Below are 15,851 nucleotides of genomic sequence, written 5' to 3'. Positions count from 1 at the left end.
CACCCCATAACACTCTGATGAACACGCCAAAGAGCGACTCACCGTGAATGTCTTGATTTTCGTGTTGTATTTCATACCTCCAGGTAGGTTGACCGATATATGACGTGAGCCACGTCCCTTCTACCAATGGGAAAGGATTCAGGGTTTGACAGAATCCAGTACAGACATCTTTGTCCCCTTCCCCGAGAGCAGGATCCAGGCAAATTTAATCACGATGAAGCCCTACTGGGGCTTTCCATTACAGATTCCAGCATCTGCTTGACTCTCACAGTGAAATGAATAGGGCTTAAAAACCTGACCTGATTGTGATCTTTGGGGTTTTCGTATCTTTAAGAACATAGCTTGAATGAATGAGGATATTTGCATTACTTAAGCATACTCTGGGTTTTCAGCATCATGGATCAAACACATTGAGATTTCTGGGAGAGCAGCATAGCTGGATGGGGAAGATTCCTTTTGCATTTCCTATTGGCAGCTCTTATCTCTCTCAAATCCTGTTTCAACCACATCCATCATCCCAAGAAATTCTGTCTGTTCCTCAGAACATCCATTGCTATCGCTAACACCTCTCCTCATAAATTTTATCCACAAAGGAAACTCAGTTCCCCTTTATAAACACACATGTAGGCTCACAACCTCCCAGTCAGACGCTAGTAACCCCTCACAAACAATCTCAACCAGTATACAATCCCAACTCCTCTTCTCACTTGCTGAATATTGTCTCCTTCCCGTATATATCCACAGAGTTCCCGTTCATGCAGCACATAAAGCAAGGGCCGGCCCTCCCATTAACCAGAGTGAGGCAACTGCCTCACACAGCAAGCGGCACCAGGCTGAAAGTGCCACACAGCCCGTCCTTAAACTGTCCTTCCCTCATGTGTAGTGGGAGATGTTGTTCCATTGCCAATATGGAAATAAGATTCAACTGTTTGCCTCTTATGTGTAATGTGTGCCTGTATGTACTATTTTGTCCATTGCCCCAGGCAGCAAAATGTCCAGGCACAGCCCTGCATCAAGGAAAGTCCACTCCACAATTCCTGTACTGGCACATACCTCCTAGCCCCAAATATTTGCTGTCTCGGGGACTTGCCTTAGCAACCCAAATGGTAGAATACCCTCTTCAACACCCGACCTCCTGCAACCATATTTCACTCAGTTACCAGAAGCGCTTCAGTCTCCACACGGAACGGCAAGTGTCGACGGCCTCCGTACATGACCATTTTCCTCAGGTTGCTCTGGCAAATCCTGGCTATTTCTGTGATTGAGAAAGGGCAAAGGGCTGAGCTTGCCACCTCATGAGTCTTACGAGTGTTGTTTTACGAGTACTACAAGCTAGAGAACTCTGCTCAGTTGGGATTCTGAATTTAGCCCCTGATTTGGTGTGAAAACTGGAGCCCCAACAAGCCTTCGGGATATCTCTTGCCTTGTGACAATGAAGGGAAGTCCAAAGAACCACACGGGAGTGAGGCAGTCAGTGATACTGTGCCCAACACTGGGAAGATCCCACCAAACCCCTCAGCCAAATTCAATGAAGCTTTGAGTTGCTTCTTCCACAGCCAACCTCATTAACTTATCACAGACCAAAGAAGGCCAATGGATTCTTTCCATACCTCTTGAGATGGTCAGCTCCAAGTCCATTATGATTGTTATGGCCTCCTACTCTAGCCCTTACCCGCCCAATTTTCAATTGGGAAGGTAGTACCCTGAGGATGATGGCTTTAAAAGAGGATTAGACACATTCATGGAGGAGAGGGCTATCATGGCGGCTATGCTATGCCTCCAGTTGGATTTAATAATACTTCCGAATACCAGTTGCTGGAAACCACAGAAGGGGAGAGATTTCTTGTGCTCATATTCTGCTCCCTGGTTTCCACAGGCATCTGGTTGGCTACTATGAGCACTAGACGGTCCATTGTCCTGATCCAACAGACTATTCTTGTGTTCATATCCCTACCAGCTGAGCCTCAAGGGCTAGGGCCTACTGCTCATGTAATTTACTGAAGCAGAGTTTGGAGTTCCTGGCTATCATAACTTGAGGAGATATTGTGTAAACAACAGCCATGTGTATGGAATTATGGAATCCTGCAGGTGATGTGGTGTGACCTCAGTTCAAGTCAGCAAAATCCCTCCCAGGACCACCACCCTTGGTGCTGAATGAAGCCAGCAAATATGGCCAAAAAGGTGGGAGGCAGACGATACCTGTGCTGGAACTGGGGTCAGAGCTGGCCTGCTGCAAATACTTGGTGGCATATGGCATCAAAATGCTGGAAGGGAGGAAGTATCCAGTCAAGAGGCCCAGGAGCCTCCAGCCACGGAGACAGCTCTCTCTGCAGGACAGAGAAAAACATGGGGGATAGTTCCCTTGGGCAGAGCACAGAGCAGGATTAGACAAAAGACAACTTCTGGTTGGCTGAAAGGGATCCAGGAAGAAAGGAAGACTGAGAGGGAGAGAAAAGAGAAAAGTTGGAAGGGAAAGATGGGGAAATGAGAAGCTCCAAGGAGTGAGGGGGGGATTATGTGTGTCTAAGGTACTCCAGGGACGTGGGTGGCACTGTGGGTTAAACCACAGAGCCTAGAACTTGCCCATCAGAAGGTCAGCGGTTCGAATCCCTGTGATGGGGTGAGCTCCCATTGCTCGGTCCCTGCTCCTGCCAACCTAGCAGTTCGAAAGCACGTCAAAGTGCAAGTAGATAAATAGGTACCGCTCTGGTGGGAAGGTAAACGGCGTTTCCGTGCACTGCTCTGGTTCGCCAGAAGCAGCTTAGTCATGCTGGCCACATGACCTGGAAGCTGTACGCCGGCTCCCTCGGCCAATAAAGCAAGATGAGTGCCGCAACCCCAGAGTCGGTCACGACTGGAACTAATGGTCAGGGGTCCCTTTACCTTTAAGGTACCCCATGTACCTGCTCAGTTCATAAGAAACACATCTTCCCTGAGGAAGAGCAAAGAGCCTGAAGTAGATGAGCCTTGCAGCTGCTCCAAAGAAGTCGCAGGTGTTTACAGCACAGAGTTCACTTTAAGGTCCTTGACTTTCAAAGGCTATGATTCAATACAAAGATCCTAAGGGGCAATTACAGCCTCACAGCAGTGAGGCAGGCAGATGGAAGGCACAAAAGCCACTGTATCAACACATGGGGAGGTTATTGTTTTGTTTTGAGTGTGTATGTTGTGTTTTTTACTTGTGAACCACCCTGAGGTCTACAGATGGGCAGTTTGCAGTGTAATAAATAAATAAATATGTTTAAGCCGTGACTTCAACATTACAATTCCCTTTATTCAAGCCCACAGCTATAGTCCTCAGAAGATGAAAATACAGTCCATGATTGACAGCGAGGAAGACAGCAGAGGGATGGGAGGATATACCATAGTCCCAACTTGATATCTGAGGCTAGACTGCTCTCTCATTGACTCCTCCCTTCACATGAATGGGATCAGTCCTGTTTTATAACAGGCCACAAATGAGAGCTATGTAACACTGACATTTCTGTAGTGCAGCTGAATGGGCGGCCGCAATGTCTGGGAACCTGGAAGGCTAGTGCTGAATTTGTAGAATCCTCAGTATTTGTGATCTTGTTTTCAATAAAAGCCCAAAGAGGGTTACAGAGAAAACCAACACTTTTCCATGAAAAGGGGGCTCTTCAGATGTTGCTGGTCATGTTGACTTAGGCCAGTGATGTCCAAACTTTTTTCAAAGAGGGCCACATTTGATGAAGTGAAGGGCCGTGAGGGCCAACCAAAGAGTTGTTGAGCTTTTTTTTTAGGATTTTACCCCAGGAAATAAACTGCTGCAGGGGCCGGATTAAACCAACCAGCAGGCCATATTAGGCCCCCGAAACAGACTTTGGACATGCCTGACTGATGAGAGCTGGAGTTCTGCAAGTGTATTGCTACAGGTGTAGAAACCAGATAATATTTGGAAAGGACTCCCTGCACTTCTGGTTTAGAACATTTTCATTATTGTTACTTTTTGAAGCTAGTGTGCTGTAGTAGCTAGGCTATGGTGTTTAGACCCTGGGCCAGTCCCTATATCTCATACTGACTAACTACACATGGCTGTTGTAAGGATAAAGTGGGGGAGGGACGCCCAAGGACCCCAAATTGAGGTTCTTTGAAGAAAGGCATGGTGAGGATTCCAATATACATAAACAACTCCTTTAAAATCCAACACCCAGTTCATGCCCAGAGCCTCAGCGCTGCGGCTCATCAGTAATCCATTACTCAGATCTCTGCTTTTCTTCCACCATTCCAATTTGGCAAAAAATTAAACAGATTGGAGCCAACAGCCAGTTAAATCAATGTAAAAAAAATGCATCATTAGGGTTCACTCCCACCCACCAAAAGATCTTGATTTTCTAATGATGAAATTTTCACTCAAATTAACACCTACATCTCCTCTATTCTAACAAGAGGCTCCCTTACTTAACACTTCACACTGACATCCCAATTATCCCCACCCATGTTCCCCTATTCCTTCAATTTCAGAGCTCCCACCGCCCACAGACACACATGCAGAGGTACTTACTGACTGGGGTTCCGCGTGATCTGCTTGATGACCTGGCAGTAAACCTCGTCACACAGATTCTCCTTCTCTTTGCACAGCTGTACAAGGCAGAGAAGCATAAGAGGAAAAGCAGATACATTTCGGAACATCCATAACTTACATAGAGTAGGAAGACCGCCGTACTGCTTCCTGACTTATTATCTTGCATGGGATTGGGCAATGCAGGGGTCAACAGAGGGGGGGGGATGGTTAATGAGGGCCTGTCTTTCTCAAGCTGATCCCTACTTGGCACCTCTTCCCCCAAGGCAGCCATCAGTGGTTTGGTAATATTACCCAACTCCTCCCAGGCGATCCCGCCCATCCACTGAGGTCAGTGAAGGAGGCTGTTCTGTGTGTCCCATGAAGTTGTGGTTGGTAGGAACACAGGACGAAAGGGCCTTCTCTGATGCAGTGCAAAGGATGTGGGACTCACTGTCCCAGGAGATGCCTCTAGCTTGACTGGTCTAAGATGACGATGACCAGAATAATTTTGCAGCGGTTTAGAGTCTAAAGATTTGATTGGGTTGTACTTAAGATAGCAACTCCTAAACCAGAATATTTGAAAATAATTTGGCTCAATAAGCACGTTGCATCTAAAACATGGGTAGGCAAACTAAGGCCTGGGGGCCGAATCCGGCCCAACTGCCTTCTAAATCTGGCCCGCGGACCAGTGTGGGAATCAGTGTGTTTTTACATGAGTAGAATGTGTCCTTTTATTTAAAATGCAGCTCTGGGTTATTTGTGGGGCATAGGAATTTGTTCATTCTTTTTTTCAAAATCTAGTCTGGCCCCCCACAAGATCTGAGGGACAGTGGACCAGCCCACGGCTGAAAAAGTTTGCTGACCCCTGATCTAAAAGGTCCCTCCAACACTCACCTGCCTTTGGTATCTTCCAGCTTTTCCTTCCCTTTCATCAGCAGGTATTTGGCCAGACATAAGAATTAAAAATCGCTTGCTGGCCCATCTATTCCAGCATCCTGTTCTCTCAGTGCTCAACCAAATGCCTATGTGAAGCCCACAAGCAGGACTTGAATGCAATGGCACTTTCCTGATTAGCTTATTTTATTTACTTTTTACTTTGCTCCCTGATGCTGTTCTGTTTCGGCTTCCCATATTGTGTATTTTAAATTGCTTTATCTCTGAGGGTTTTTTTTTTTTAAATTAATAATGTAGGGGTCTCCCTGTTTGAAGCAGAAAGGCAGGATAAAAATCTCATTATCGATAGATTATTTACTTCCCATCCTTATAGGAGTCGAGCACTTAGGAGACATTGTGATCTTCCCTTCCCCAAACATTAGCTCATTCTGGTCGCCATCACCCACGCAAGCCATAAAAAGAGCCACAAACCTGGAGGATTTCATAGACATAATCAACCTCATCTTTGCTCTTGAGGCCTGGCTGGTCTCCCATGAATCTCATCAGAGCTGCAAAACAGGAGCTAGCATTAATCTCTGCTCCTACTTCAGAACTGGAAAAGGCAAACAAAGGCACTGGGAATAGTGAAATTAAGAAAACTGTAGCCTCCATTTCTGCCAATATTGACAAACCAAGGGGAAAGTCAAATGTCTGGATAATGGTTTCTCCCATTAGGGGAGAAGCAGAAATGCTCTCAGGCCATTCCCCTGGTGCCAGAACCGCATAAATGAGACCTATCCCAGAGCTCTGGAAACACAGCCACTGCCACCTCCCCTATTACCTAGCACAAGGAAAAACCACTTACTCAGAAAATTTTTCGTAGCCAGGTCATTCATCTTGCCATCAGAGTAGAACAGGAGTGATTCTTTGATTGGTTCCTGTGAGGTCAGAATATAAGCAGTCAAGAAGAGGCAAAGCCAAAGAAGGCGGCTGACACCCTCAGCGCAAAGTTCAAGTGGGTCTAGTAGAAGTGTGCACACTCTTAATAATAATTTATTATTTCGATCCCAGCCACTCTGGGCGGCTCCCAACAGAATATTAAAAACACGATAAAACATCAAACACAAAAAAACTTCCCTAAACAGGGCTGCCTTCAGATGTCTTCTAAAAGTCAGATACAGTGGTACCTTGGGTTAAAAACTTAATTAGTTCCGGAGGTCTGTTCTCAACCTGAAACTGTTCTTAACCTGAGACACCACTTTAGCTAACGGGGCCTCCCGCTGCTGCCGCGCTGCCACCATGCGATTTCTGTTCTCATCCTGAAGCAAAGTTCTTAACCTGAGGTACTATTTCTGGATTAGTGGAGTCTGTAACCTGAAGCATCTGTAACCCAAGGTACCACTGTAGTTGTTTATTTCCTTGATCTCTGATGGGAGGGCATTCCCCAGGGCCAGCGCCACTACCGAGAAGGCCCTCTGCCTGGTGACCCATGTAACAAGCACCATCAGATACTTCAGCACTGACTTCCAGAAGGCAAGCTTTCAACTATCCACATTCCAAGTGATAAAGGAACTACCCAGAGCATAACTCCCCTCTCCCTCTGATTTACGGTACCTTAGTATGCTGAACCATGAGAGCTGGGTCCTTCTGTTCAGCACTCATCCCCTTCCATCCCAGCCTAGCAGAGACAGAAGATTAGGGTATTACCCAGGAGAAAAAAACATTCAAGAATCTGGTCTGACATATGCCCTACTCTCCAGCTGCTTTGCAGTCTAGCTTAGTGGCAAAGTCTAGCTTAGTGGCAAAGCACATGCGGGTTGCAGGTTCTATCCCTGGCATATCCTAGATTTATTTGGTATCAGGTGACCCTGAAGGTCTGGAACAGGTGAATATAGAAGTGGGGAACCCTTTTCAGCCTGAGGGCCACATTCCTTTTTGGGCAACTTTCCAAGGGCCACATAATAATAATAATTTATTATTTCTACCCCGCCCATCTGGCTGGGTTTCCCCAGCCACTCTGGGCGGCTTCCAACAGAACACTAAAATACAATAACCTATTAAACATTAAAAGCTTCCCTAAACATCACATGCCATTAGTGGATGAGGCCGAAGGCAAAAGTGGGTGGAGCAATGAATGGAGATTTTACGATTTTACAGCAGGCTAGGTTCTACACACACACACACACACACACACACACACACACAGTCCTCTGAATCCTTCATCCAATTTTTCTGAGTTCAACCACACATTTCACCCAGGCAAAGACACTTGGGATGTGAAGCAGAGGCGTATGGCCCAGGGAGAGCCTTGAGAATTGGTCCTGGAGGGCCAGTAACTTGCCCCCTCACAAGGCCTGAGGTTCCCTGCTCCAGGCATTGACAGTCTTTTGTTAGAAGTACAGAGCCTGAAATGGTATAAAGCAGCTTTATCTGTTTCCAGCAGTGATTCATAAGCTGCAGTCCATGGACTACCAGCGGTCTGGGAAACAACAATAAAAAACAACAAGAGTGAGTTGAAGGTTCTTTGTTTGCTGTGGTGAAAACTTCACAGTTCCCCGGTCTACAATAATAAATGGATGGCATGAAGAGAAAAGAGAGCCCTTTCTAGGAAGAGGGTAGATGTTGCATAACTTAGATGCATATCAATTAATCAACGTCAGCCCTGGAAGTGAGGAATTCCAAAGTAACTCTAAATCCTTTCCTCTTGGTCTGCCCAACACTTGAGGTACATGTCAAGTCATGTGGATGAACTTCTCCCCTCTTAATATCCCATGATGCCCATACTTTCCTTTGAAGTGGTATGAAAGAAAATGTCAGACAGGTCCCACCCAGGGAAATTTTGTCATCAGAAAATGTAATGCTATCTTAGCACAACTCCTTTAGATCTTGGTACCACCTCATCATAGTAACACAAATGAAGGCAAGTTAGAAAAGTTAGAAGAATTTTAAAACATGATTTTATTGACATGTGTGTGGAAATATATAAAAGGCAAATCAAATGCTATCTGTAAAATTTGATTATATTCCAAGAAAAATAATTTAAACCGTATTTTATTTAGGTTTACTGAACTCACAAAAAAAATTCAGCACATCATTACAGCACATCAAGAGGGATTTCAGTAAACAAAATGGAGCAAAGAAATAGAAACTGAATAGTAAGGAATTTGCACGATCCCTGGGATTTTGTTGAGAATTCTAGTAAGATGTGGAATGCTAAATTCTAAGGAATGCATCAAATTAAATATACACATTAGCATTTATAGTGAATGTGCTCACGGCCTAGTAAGGACTCAGCAAAGGAAATGTAAACGAAACCATGGGGTCATAGCACTTTTCTTTTGAGTGAGATTCCTTGCTACCTGAAGTAATAGATGGGTAATTTAGCATGTAGCCAGTATTTTCCATATCTTATCAATATACTTTTCTGGGAAGGTTGCTGACTAGGGCTTTCAAGCTATTTTTGCGGGGAAACAGGCAAAAACAGCATACGCTGCCATAAGTCTGGATTTCCCCAGATATTTTCTTCCCGATTTCTGCATGGACACTGCTGCCGACTGCAGTATTCTGGATATGTCTGGGAAAATCTGGATGGATGGTGACCCTATTGCTGACATGGTTCTACTTCCTCACTAGTCATCATTTTGTTGTCATGTAGTTGTTTATTGAAGTCTTTATCCAAACAGCCAGAATGACTGTGTTCAAAACAATTCATTAGCACCGCTTTGGAGGACCCACATGGCCTGGAGAGCAACTGTTCTGGCAGACATTCCAAAATCATTGTATTGAAGGAGGGCATTCCCACCAAAGGTGTAAGTAGGTGCCCATTTGTCCACATTCTTTCCAAAAGTGTTTGTTAGAGTTTGGAAGTATTCACGGGAGTTGAGAGGTTATATACCATCAGCTGAAAAGCATCATATGGGAGCTTCTTTGTGTTCATTTTGACAGCGTAGCAAATGAATTCTCAAATGGGCAATGCAGTCATTATCTTCCAAACTCTTGTCCAAGTAGTCCAGCTCCCAAACACAAATGTAAGAGTGGCTCTCTTACAGAAGGGGTGTTCAGAAGATATTATTTATGGCTGTTATAATATTCATTGCTGATAGGGTAGCTGTTCCATGGATATCTCCAGAGACACAAGTGAGTGTTCGGCTGCCAATTTGATATGAAGTTGGTTTAAAAAGCATGTAGTGATATAGAGGGAGAGGAGCAGGCTCAGCTTTCTTCTGGTTATCTGCGTGAAAAAGAAGGTTCTAGAAGTATTCTTACCTTTGAAGTTTCTTTTTTCCAGTGAGTCTCCTACTCTCATCAATGTTTTTTCCACTTGTGTGTGTGTGTGCTATCACTAGAAACAGTACATTTCTTGTTTCAAAGGCGCTAGGGCAATACAGTAAGCACACAACTTATGCGTGTTTAATGTGTGAATTCAGCTTTACGTGCTTGGAAAACTTTTATTTTATTTTTTAAAGGAGGCAGAAGTCTAGGGAGGAAGACTTTGGCAATTGCACCCAATGTGTTTTGACTATACACAATTGCTCCTAGTAGAGCTCAGTCAGCAGAGCATCATTATTATTTTATTATGTGTATACCAGCCTACACCCGCAGGTATAGGAGCAAGAGACTCTTAATCTCAGGGTTGTGGGCAAAAAACCTCTACAATTCTATGATTTTGGCTTTAGGAGCAATCCCTGGAGTGTAACCCCTGTGTAAGTTATGTGCTTAAAGGTAAAGGGACCCCTGACCATTAGGTCCAGTCGCGGATGACTCTGGGGTTGCGGCGCTCATCTTGCTTTACAGGCCGAGGGAGCTGGCGCTTGTCTTCAGATAGCTTCTGGGTCATGTGGCCAGCATGACTAAGCTGTTTCTGACGAACCAGAGCAAGCGTACGGAAACGCCGTTTACCTTCCTGCCAGAGCGTTACCTATTTATCTACTTGCATTTTGACGTGCTTTCGAACTGCTAGGTTGGCAGGAGCAGGGACCGAGCAACGGGAGCTCACCCCGTCGTGGGGATTCAAACTGCCAACCTTCTGATCGGCAAGTCCTAGGCTCTGTGGTTTAACCCACAGCGCCACCCACGTCCCAGTTATGTGCTTACTATACAAGTGGAATGGTTTGAGTTTGCAGTTATGTGCTTACTATACTGCAAACTCAAACCATTCCACATGCCTACATATTCTGAAATATTAGTAACCTAAAATAAGTGGGTACAGAGAAGGTTGGCAGGAGGGGAGAGGAAGAATATCTGCGCCCAAAGAAATTTGGGGTGGGTGGGGGCAAAGACCTTGCCAAAGGACATGCCCTCCTTGGGAACCCTTTTGCATACAACTTCTTATGTGGAGGTGGGACAAAAAATATGGCGTAAAGCTGGAAGGGTAAGGAGCCTGTGGTCTGCAGCCTAATGTCAGGCAGCCCTCAGAGACGGAGTGGCAGTTTGAAAGAAAGAGCAAAGCTACAGCATCTTGCAGTCTTGCTGCAAATTCTACTCAATTTTGGCCCTCTTTCCACCCACTTTCAGCTGGGAGCCCACCCACCATTGCCTTCAGCTCCGCCTGCTATTGGCTGCGACCTCCAGTTGACTTTTCCCATTGGTCAAAGGTCCTTCGCAGGAAAGAAGGTTCCCTACCTCTTGTATAAAGCAAATAGAGAGAGGGGAGGTCAGCAGAGTGTTATTCGTTTAAAATATTTTAATCCCATCTTTTTAAAAAATAAAATAAAATAAAATGGGATTGGGAGTACTGGCTAGTGTTTTGATGCCAACCATGTGTGAAAAAGCTGCATACATGAGGAGCAACCATCCCATAACAAATACCAATCTAGAAGCACCCACAATAATTAAGGACCTCTGGTGCATATTACTCACGCGGACTGGGCTTCCTGGAAGTGTGTTGCGGCAAACTCCGTCATGGTATAGTTGCAAGGAGGAGTGCTGGCTGTTGTACTATTGACTTCTGACTCCAGGCTGGAGGTCAAGTTCTGATGGGGCAGGAAGAGAAAACCTTCATATAAATGTCACTTCAGGTTTTATGTATAACTGTTGGGAAAACTGCTCTGGTTTTTTAAAAAATGAATAGCAGTACATAAATAATTATTTTATAACTAAAGGTAAAGGCAAAGGTACCCCTGCCTGTACGGGCCAATCTTGACAGACTCTAGGGTTGTGCGCTCATCTCACTCTAGAGGCCGGGAGCCAGCGCTGTCCGGAGACACTTCCGGGTCACGTGGCCAGCGTGACGAAGCTGCTCTGGCAAGCCAGCACCAGCGCAACACACGGAAATGCCGTTTACCTTCCCGCTATAAAGCGGTACCTATTTATCTACTTGCACTTAAGGGTGCTTTCGAACTGCTAGGTGGGCAGGAGCTGGGACCGAACGACGGGAGCTCACCCCGCCGCGGGGATTCGAACCGCCGACCATGCAATCGGCAAGTCCTAGGCGCTGAGGTTTTACCCACAGCACCACCCGTGCCCCTATTTTATAACTAAGCCAATCATAAATAAATATTTTTATAAGCAAATAATTATAATTAACAGTAGTCTACATATGCTTCCAATAGGAAAAAATGTATATGCCCAAACAACCTTTCTCTCCTACTGCAGAACTCTTTTGGAGCTCTGTATTTCCTCACAGACCTCTCAAATCCACAGGCCCTACTCCCTGTCAGAGCATTTTCCCCCACCCATGAGAGAAACTGTAGAATCATTTGCCGCCGCCTCCTCCTCCTCCTCCTCACAGCCTGCCTCACCTCCTTGCTAATGTTTCTCTCCAGCTGTGTTTCTCTCCTTAGGCTCTTCCTGATGGCTTCCTGGCGGTTTGTACGGTTTGGATGGTTACTGTGGTAAGTGGGAGCTGCCACTGGCTGCACCATGCTGGAAGGGAAAAGGCCAGAGCGACCTCGGACGGAGCCAAACTGCCAGCCTGTGGGGAAAAGAGGCTGAAATTCACACCTGGACATTTGCGGACAGGGCTGCTTATGAAGCTTCCCTTTCTCTACCCAGCTTCTAGCTAAGTTGCTTCCGAGCCTGTATTTTCTTATGAAACCCTGCACTTCACACATATGTTTAATATATTGTTATGAATGGATGCACACAGATGAAAAATAAAATAAAATAAGAGCACCCAGTAATTGAATTTTGTATCAGCAGGACAATTCTGGCTTCCTTTTCCTTTCTTCTGTTTTTTACAATTAATACTCTGGATTCATCAGTTGTCTTGTTTTCTCCACCCACCACCTCCACTGTCTGGCGCTTTCAGGGGGAAAAATTAGGGGACTGTCTGCCTTTTTTTGGAAGTTTTAGGTTTTTTTAAGCACAGCACTACAGAGACATTCAAGTGAGTGCTGGCTTCTAACCTCCTTTTGAAAACAACCAAACCTACGATAATTTTATGAAAAACTTCTCTGAAGCAGATTGGAGATGGTATCACAGGGATTAGCCAATCCATGCTGTGCACAGCTCATTCTGGCTGCAAATGGGAAGGCCAGGATTCCTTGGAGATTGCTCCTTAAGAGCAAGATTGAGCAGCTGGTTAAGTGCATTTCTACAGTGGGCTCTCTGCTCAAATCATTTGTATCGGGATGTTTTAACCGACCAAGTACTATGTCTGTAGCAGGCATGGAGGTTGCTAAGGACCTGGAAATGTGGAAGGAACCTTTGAACAGTAACGTGGTCTTTCACGGCCAGACCCTCTCACCTGGCTCCAGTCCCTCCATGCGCAGCAGTTGGATGAAGTCGCCTTTCTTGAAGCTCAAGAGGCTCTTGTCATCTGTTACATAGCTGCGCAAAGCTATGACGTAGTTGGAGTCCTTTTGGTGGGGAGGAGCGGAGAGAGGAAGGAATAGCACAATTAAGGAGTTGTGGTTATTCTGGAGGTGGTGGCAGTGAGTCCTTTACTTTTCTTTAGCAAAGAGTAAAGGCGTTTCGAAGGCGCTTTCTCTCACCTTTTTCAGTTCAAGCAGGAAGAGCTCCACCATGGTCTTAATCTGCCGAGCCTTTCGAGAGTGAAGGATGAGCTGCTCATCCTTCAGAGAGAACTGAAGGGTATTGCGGTCCATCAGCTCTAAGGACAGCACATCTGAATAACTGAAAAAACCCAGAGAATATTAGCTGGCCTTTATACCTGGCTAAGTTCAGTGGCTGCACCTCGCTAAGGCCCCTGGGACCTTCCTAGCCTTGATGCCTCTCGAAAGAAATCCGAGGTTGGTGCACATATAATAGCAAGCAGAAAAGGTGCCAAGACATGGGCAAGGAGATAAGATGCAAAGAAGAGGGGAAAGGCCATCCTGCCCTTGCTTAGATCATCCCTCCATGATTCCCACACAAACCAATTCATCCAACCAGACTACAGTGTGCCACGATCAGTGCGTTTGCAGAGTTAATATCTCCAGATGAATCAAGCAACTGAACCAAGCCATGTTTCTTATTTTCAATTTACATACTAAATGTATTATTTGATTACTGATTGTAATTGTTTTGCTGCATATCTTATTCTGATTTTTGCTTTATTGATATGCATTGTAAACTGCCCTGGGATAAATATTGCCCTGGGATACTGCCCTGGGATAAATATTGTTAAGACTGGGACATAAATGCCATGGAAAGGGGGAATCACAGTTGATCTTGTGAGAGAGAATCAGAAGATATAACTATGCCAAAGATCTCAGGTGCTGCACGGGAGTTAATGTACGCAAGACAGGCCCTGACCACAGACTTACAATCTAACAGCACAAAGGGAAGTGGGCATACCAAAGGAAGGGGAGAGATGTTTTGCTATAGCCATAAAGAGCAACACATGTTCTGAATCCTACTGGGAACTTGTGTTCCATCAAAACTCACCCAAAGAGATTTCTCCACAGAGCTGTGCCATTTTGTGAACAGCCCTGAGATCTACAGGTATAGGGCAGCATACAAATTTTAATAATTTTGGATACGTTCCAACATGCTGCCAACTTCTTAGATCTATATTATGCATTCATCCACAAAGTGATCAGGTTTGGGTCAACTTGTTGCAGCTTCTCAGCAGCCTCATGAACCCAGAACCCACCACCATCTCCTTAAAGCTGGATTTTATTGCCTCTTACCTGTAGCTGCAAAGGGTTTTCAGCTGCTCAGCATTGAAGCTGGCTGCTTTTGCTCTCTTCAGCAGCCTGAGCCCCCGGTGAGAAACACCCAGAATCTGAACATCACTCCCGTTTTCTCCCTTTAATAAAGAGGAGGAGGAAAAGACTGACAGAATGTCTTGTGGTGGCCTGAGGGGCACCTTTAGTGCAGAGATAGCAAGAAGCGTCAGAAAATCTTGCAGGGCAAGCAACTCTGAGATGTGTCCATTGGGGGCCAGACCAAGCGAGATGGAGGGATAGAGAGAGAAGCCATTATGCTTAAGCATAAAGAAACAGAGCGCTGTGAAGGGGGGAAGCCTCATTTAAACATAAGGGGAAGCGTATATGGAAAATGTAACTGTGTGGTGTGTTCCAGGTGTCCTATGTCTCATTTAAACCAGGTCCCGTCACTTTGTGTGAACAGCATTGGCATGCTGCGGTGGGTGGAGGTATGGCCCAGACAACTTATCATGCTTAACACTCCACACCTAACAGCTGCCGGCCTTCATGATTCCAGTGGTGGAGTGCAAGCAGATGGCCTCTTGTTCAACCCACAGCAGTTCACGTGTAAGAAAAGAATACTGGAAGTGGGTGCTGGAAAAGGCCCTTCTCTGCTTGAGACCCTGGAGATCTGCCACTAATCAGTACACTGGGCCAGGTGGATATATATATAGTCTGAGCAACCATTAAGGCAGCTTTCTATGTTCCTCGATAAGGAAGCAGAGCAGCATGAAATGCTGAGCAGAAAAGTTATTGCCACTCAACTAGCTGTTGATTAAACTGGGCTGGGGAACTTATTCACCAGGGAAAGGGCAATACGACAGTATCTCCTTGCCAATGAGGTCATTTCCTAAGTGCAGGGAGTCTCCCCCTCTCAATACACACATTGGCCAGCTTTCAAATATGCAACCTCCCAACTGCAGCATTAAGTTGTTCAGGTACAACAAGTTTCACACACACACATTGGATTGTTCTGAATGCATTTGGTTTGGGCTTTGAGGATGTGTTAGGCCTGCTTGAATAGTACCACCTCATATATATGCAGAGCATTTCAAGCATTCTGAGATAGTCACATAAATTACAGTGGTACCTCGGGTTGCATACACTTCAGGTTACAGACTCCACTAACCCAGAAATAGTACCTCGGGTTAAGAACTTTGCTTCAGGATGAGAACAGAAATCGTGCTCCGGCGGCACAGCAGCAGCAGGAGGCCCCATTAGCTAAAGTGGTGCTTCAGGTTAAGAACAGTTTCAGGTTAAGAACAGTCCTCCGGAATGAATTAAGTACGTAACCCGAGGTACCACTGTATTTCCTTATTACATTAGCCCTGTGAGGTACTATTTTCTTACTCCATCTCCAACCC

The 15,851-nt window shown here is 45.4% G+C and overlaps 1 protein-coding gene across 5 annotated transcripts in view; it reads right to left on the bottom strand.

Annotated features, from left to right (window-relative positions):
- The window catches only part of LOC307210257 (unconventional myosin-XVB-like), a 77,026-nt gene that overhangs the window by 10,267 nt on the left and 50,908 nt on the right, over positions 1-15,851 (bottom strand). For all 5 annotated transcript variants that reach the window (XM_079965862.1, XM_079965861.1, XM_079965863.1 and 2 more), the window contains 12 exons: positions 14,470-14,588; positions 13,330-13,471; positions 13,083-13,194; positions 12,136-12,308; positions 11,255-11,367; positions 7,010-7,073; positions 6,261-6,333; positions 5,888-5,964; positions 4,523-4,599; positions 2,200-2,327; positions 1,161-1,255; positions 43-120 (listed from right to left, as the gene is read on the bottom strand). In XM_079965862.1, the coding sequence (XP_079821988.1) occupies positions 43-120; positions 1,161-1,255; positions 2,200-2,327; positions 4,523-4,599; positions 5,888-5,964; positions 6,261-6,333; positions 7,010-7,073; positions 11,255-11,367; positions 12,136-12,308; positions 13,083-13,194; positions 13,330-13,471; positions 14,470-14,588 (1,251 nt within the window). The remainder of the gene's footprint in view (positions 1-42; positions 121-1,160; positions 1,256-2,199; positions 2,328-4,522; positions 4,600-5,887; positions 5,965-6,260; positions 6,334-7,009; positions 7,074-11,254; positions 11,368-12,135; positions 12,309-13,082; positions 13,195-13,329; positions 13,472-14,469; positions 14,589-15,851) is intronic.

The sequence above is a fragment of the Podarcis cretensis genome (genome assembly GCF_951804945.1).
Source record: "Podarcis cretensis genome assembly, chromosome: 2".
NCBI classification, from domain to species: Eukaryota; Metazoa; Chordata; class Lepidosauria; order Squamata; family Lacertidae; genus Podarcis; species Podarcis cretensis.
The sequence above is the reverse complement of the archived record's forward strand: the minus strand, read 5'-3'. Positions and strand labels throughout refer to the sequence as shown.